General features: G+C 49.8%; 1 protein-coding gene across 1 annotated transcript; it reads right to left on the bottom strand.

Moving 5' to 3' along the window:
• Positions 1-1956: 1956 nt before the first annotated feature.
• On the bottom strand, positions 1957-4098 carry LOC136496118 (uncharacterized). The gene is made up of 3 exons (XM_066491829.1): positions 3953-4098; positions 2215-2725; positions 1957-1977 (listed from the first exon to the last, which is right to left on the bottom strand). Exons 1-3 carry the CDS (start codon positions 4096-4098, stop codon positions 1957-1959), a joined length of 678 nt encoding a protein of 225 aa, XP_066347926.1.
• Positions 4099-5497: the final 1399 nt, after the last annotated feature.

Genomic DNA, 5497 nt, shown 5'->3' with positions numbered 1-5497 from the left:
GCACAGGTTAACTTTGGATTCCCAGGCTTTAGAAGAAAGAGCTATAGTCCATCATCTTAGATGAGTACTTGAGCTCAAGAATTTGTTATTTGATAATGTTTTACATAATTAAATATTATAGGTACATATACTTAGTGTTTCTACCGAATTTTTGGGGGTACAGCTGTACCCCCATGCACCTATACTACATCCGCCACTGCTGAGTGTCTGAGTCTGCTGGCCGGGGTCAGCTCGTCAAGTCAAGAACGGTTTATTTAAAAAACGTACAATTAAAAAAATGTTATTCGCCCTGTTCGCTTCGGGTATTATACCAGCACTGAGTGTCTGAGTCTGCTGGCCGGAGTCAGCTCGTCAAGTCAAGAACGGTTTATTTAAAAAACGTACAATTAAAAAAATGTTACTCGTCAAGGCATGACTGAAAATACTGTTGGCTGATTTATTGTGAGAGAAAAATAATATTTGTTGACGGAAAAAAATACACCTTATAAGCCAAGCAAACATCACGATTGTTCTCACTTCTCAGCGATCTCATCGTCCGTGACATGCAAGCATTTTGGGTTGAGAATTGCATTGGGTAGACCAAACCATCCTTTGTATAATATTATGTGAGAGAATAATCAGGGTGTGAACTACTTATCAAAACCCCGGCGGGGCTAGCTAGAAAAGCCTAGAATATTTTGTCAAGGCTCGGGGTGCGACCGAGACCGACCACATTCAAATCATCTCCTGCTTCTCGTAAACGCCGGCGCCAATAATTATTCATTAGGCTAGGAACGGTGCCAATGATTATTGATTTTATTACTGACGCCAGGTCTGAATTTCCATGCCTGCCTCTGCCTGCTTCGCCACGGCAACCCGGGGAAGTAGCCATCGTGTCGTGGACTCGTGGCCATGTAGCGAATTAATCCTCTCTGGCCGACTTGCAGCGACGGAGCCAGCGGTGGGGACTTGCAGCGACGGAGCCAGCGGTGGGTGGGTGGGTGGGTGGGGTGGATTGTATTAGGTACGTGGGACTAAGGTTAAGAGAAAATAAAAAAAAAATCTCTATTTTTTTTTGTTTAGTCTTTTCTAAATTTTTTCTGGCTTCGTCTCTGCCGACTTCATATATAGCACCTGTTTAAAAGGCAACATATCAGGTGCAAACCAACCAACCTGTGCAAACTTAGAAACAACCAATCAAGACCACTAGATGCTGATCCAATGGATGGGGTGCGGGGGCTTAAGCATAAAAAAAAAAAGATCGACGGGTGGGGGGCTTAAGCGCAAAAAAAATCATATCTCTTATCCCATCCATTGGATCAGCATCTAGTGGTCCTGATCGGTAGTTTTTAAGTTTGCACAGGTTGATTGGTTTGCACCTGATATGTTGTCGTTCTAAAATAAGTGTATATCTCGCCTATCATAACAAAATATGATATTCTTTTTAGGACATAGAGAATATCCTGTCATTATACTTCATATGTCCATGTATAGTATATATTAGCATTCTTTTTTTTTTTGGAACAGATTAACATGTGTAAAAAAAAGATTGACGCCTCTCATTAAAACGACCACGTCATCTTTGCGTTGGCTGTCAGCGGAGAGATTACGAGATAATTTAATGTAGGGTGCTTGAATAATCCTCTAGCAAATCTTTGCCTTGTCTTGACCAACGATAATCTACCAGCAGAGAGCCACACGTTTCCTTGACAGACGAGCTCTCTTTGGACCTGTGCTGGCAAGGGAAAAAAAACTTTGCTAGCCTCTGACAAAGCGAGGCCTGCTCTTGCCGTAAAAAAAATGCTTATATTAAGTGGCGGACCCAGAGATTTTCTAGAGCCTGGACGAACATGACAACTAATACCAAGTTTGCGCAAACATATCAACTACTAATAGAAGCAAAATCAATAACATAGGTAGTTTTGTTAATAAATTTCTCTAAAATTAACTTTAAGTACTCATTTGAATGAGGGTACATTAAGAATTATTGCACTGGAACTGAAAACGTATTCAAAAGTTTTAGAAATTTGGGAGGGAACCGTAATGCGGTCGTTCTTGTGAATTAATGTTCTATCATGCAGCGAGTATAGTAAGCCTAAGACCATCTCCAACGGACTACCCAAACCGTGACCCATCCGCATTTTAGGTAGCGCACAGTGCTTTTACATGGAAAAATCAACCTCCAACGGACTACCCAAACACAGCAGCCATTTTGCGTCCGACGAAACACGGTACGCAAATTTGCGTCCTCTCTCGTTCCTTTGCGTCTCCTCCGGCGGGTCCCACCACCACGAGCTCGGGGACGACCGTCGCCAGGGCCGAGCTCGCCCGCGCCGGGATGGAGCGCGCCGGGGCCGAGCTCGCCGGGGCGGAGCGCGCCGGGGCGGAGCACGCCGGGGCGGAGTGCGCCGGGGCCGAGCGCGCCGGGGCGGAGCTCGCCCGCGCTTGCGTCTCCTCCGGCGGGTCCCACCACCACGAGCTCGGGGACGACCGGAGCCGGGGCGGAGCTCGGGGACGACCGTCGCCGGGGCCGAGCTCGCCCGCGCCGGGACGGAGCGCGCCGGGGCGGAGCTCGCTCGCGCCGGGGCGGAGTGCGCCGGGGCCGAGCTCGCCGGGGCGGAGCGCGCCGAGGCCGAGCTCGCCCGCGCCGGGGCCGAGCTCGCCGGGGCGGAGCTTGCCCGCGCCGGGACGGAGCGCACCGGGGCGGAGCTCGCCGGGGCCCGCCGTTCTGCTTCTCTTTTGCGTCCTCGGTTGGAAAACGGGAGTTTTGTCTGCCTATCCATTCTACTGTGCGTGACCCAATCTACCGAATGCGTCTCACGTTTAGGTCTTCTTCATTGGAGACAGTCTAAAGGGTAAAGGCTGATGCATGTCTTTCTGGCTACGTATGTGCTAGTTTGCTGTCTGCGGCTCTGCGCTGCTCGTGAATGAGCCCTGGGTCCGCCCATGTTTATATTTAGACATAAATTGTAATAAATATTTAGAAATACTTATATTATCTATACATGGTTGGTTAGTATACAACTTCCATTGTCTCCCTCAAATTAATTAATTAGCTGCAACCATATATTCACGCGGTAAAACAATTTTTAGTAGAGATCGAGAAGAACGTGTACGTACACGTATGCCTAATGCATCTATCGGTCGCCACGTATACACTTGTCGTGACTGTTACCCTTTCTTGTGATACAATACATAATATTCCTGCTGATTCGATAACAGTCCAATGACACAGGCACACAGCTAGCAGCCTGTTCGCTTGGTCGTAAGTAAATTTTCAGCTAGAACAGTATTTTTTGCTTATACTAAATCAGCCAGCAGTAATAATCCACGATCATATACGATCGTTTCAGCCCAGCCGAACATGATGTACATTGGTTGAAGAATGCGCATGCATGCATGGATGATTGCGATATGCATGATGCATTATTGCCCAATGCGTACCTAGGGACGAAAACGGATCGGATACGGACGGATATCACCGATATTACATTTGTTTTCATATTTCTGTCTGGATTCGGATTCGAATACGGATAGTGTCAACTATGTCGGATATGATACGATTGGATATCGACATCATAAATATGCGATTTGAGTATTCGGATACGGATACGGTATCAAATGTTGGATATCTGGACTCGGATACGGACAGATCTCAACCGCTCTAAACAGATTCGGTTTCGAATACGGTCGGAAAATATCCGTACCGTTTTCATCCCTATGCGTACCCTGCTACTACCGAGACTTTAGCATTTCACCCATCATCAGAAAAGGGTTTCGCAGTTTTATCATTCCTTAAAGTGGTTTCGCTAGTTTGCCATTATGAAACTGGTGTCACCCACTAAAATACATTTTGGGTAGTTTTAATTCGTAGAAAAAAAGAAAACGCCTCCTTCCATTGCTACCCCTGCCTGCTGTTATGTTCCTCAAAACAGATCGAACGTCAAAACGGATCGGCCCTCTCTCCCGTTACTCCCTCTCCTCCATCCCCAGCCGCAGCTTCTGCGACCGCCGGTCGCCCCCGCCGCAGCCGTCCTCGTCGGTGCCAGGAGCTTCCTCGACTTGGGCGTCGGGGCCGAGCGAGTCAGACGACGGGAGCGGGCGCTTCTGCTTGGGCATTCCGACCGCTGGCTCGGCTCGACGCGCGGCGTTCTTACCGGGAGGGAACGAGGAGGAGGAGGACGTCCCCGTGCGCCAGCTCCCGTTCAGCTGGGTGACGGCAGAGGCCGCCGGCCAGAGGTGTCCAGTCCACCCGCCAGCCCTGGCGGCGGCTGCTTTCGCCGTGGTGACGTCGGCTCGAGCGCTCCCTTCGCCTCCGAGGCGTGGGATCTTCGTAGTGTTGTGGACCCGTGAGCAAGCTCGGGTTCGTCGTGGCGGACTGGCGGCGGCGGCGGCCGGCCACCCTGAGCTGTTCTTGTTCGGTCGAGCCGGCTGCGCTGGCGGTGTCCGCTTTGTTTCGTCGCGGTGGTGGAATCGCTCCCATCACTGCCAGGGCCTAGGATCTTTCCGTAACATGCATGCTTTCGTCATGTCGCACGGTTCCGGAGGCGCCGTGCTCGTGACGGCAAATGTCGATAGGCGCATCCGAGGTGGATCGTCGCTTGCCCAAGCTGTTCTGCCGGAACCGCCAGCCACAGTTGAATCGACCCTCTTGTTCATCGTGGTTCTGCTGCCTACTGGAATAGTTAGATATTTTTCTTGCTCCTGAATCGTGTATGTCTACGACGAACTCTTTCCTGTGCCCGGTTTGTCGCTGCTAGCCTGACCTCCAGGATGGCAATGGTCTTGGCGTCTTGGCATGTGTAGGCGACCGTGTGAGCCTCAGGAGTGGAGCGGCGTAGTGGCAGGCCTGTGCCGACTGATGTCGCTGGGATGGAGGAGAGGGAGTAACGGGAGAGAGGGTGGATCCGTTTTGATATTCGATCCGTTTTGACGAAGAAAACAGTAGACAGGGGTAGAAGTGGAAGGAGACGTCTTCTTTTTTTCCATGAATTAAAACTACCCAAAATGTATTTCAGCAGATGACACCATTTTCATAATAGCAAACTAGTGAAACCACTTTGAGGGATGGTAAAACTACGAAACATGTTTATGATGATGGGTGAAATGTTAAACAGCCTGTTCGGCTAGTGCTGATACGATCGTATACGATCGTGGATTATTACTACTGGCTGATTTGGTGTGAAAGAAAAATATTGTTCTGACTAAAAATTTACGATTATTTACGACCAAGCGAATAGGCCGAAAGTCTCGCTGCTACTTGAGTACTTAAGGATAAGAATAACTGCATATAAGCTAGCTCACTCGTGCGTACGTGAGGATGTCGATCTGTCTCCATCGGCGAATGGTGTGTCTGCGCTCAAACAGGCGGCCGGTGCGCGGCCAACGTCCACAGAAACACGCTTACATACAGTGTCTTCACCACCACGCCGTCGTCATGGAGCGCGGGGGAATCCGGCCGGAAGCCGGCGCTGTGCGAACGGCACTACTTGCCGCCGAGTGAGCATGCCGATGCCGA

Source organism: Miscanthus floridulus, chromosome 12, assembly GCF_019320115.1.
Source record: "Miscanthus floridulus cultivar M001 chromosome 12, ASM1932011v1, whole genome shotgun sequence".
NCBI lineage: Eukaryota > Viridiplantae > Streptophyta > Magnoliopsida > Poales > Poaceae > Miscanthus > Miscanthus floridulus.
This window is presented reverse-complemented; position numbering and strand designations above follow the sequence as displayed.

Coding starts and splice junctions, on each gene's coding strand:
- LOC136496118 (XM_066491829.1), bottom strand. CDS start 4,098: ATGCCCAAGCAGAAGCGCCCGCTCCCGTCGTCTGACTCGCTCGGCCCC. Junction 2,726..3,952: donor CTGGGGATGGAGGAGAGGGA/GTAACGGGAGAG, acceptor TTTCCAACCGAG/GACGCAAAAGAGAAGCAGAA. Junction 1,978..2,214: donor GAGAGAGGACGCAAATTTGC/GTACCGTGTTTC, acceptor ATACGTTTTCAG/TTCCAGTGCAATAATTCTTA.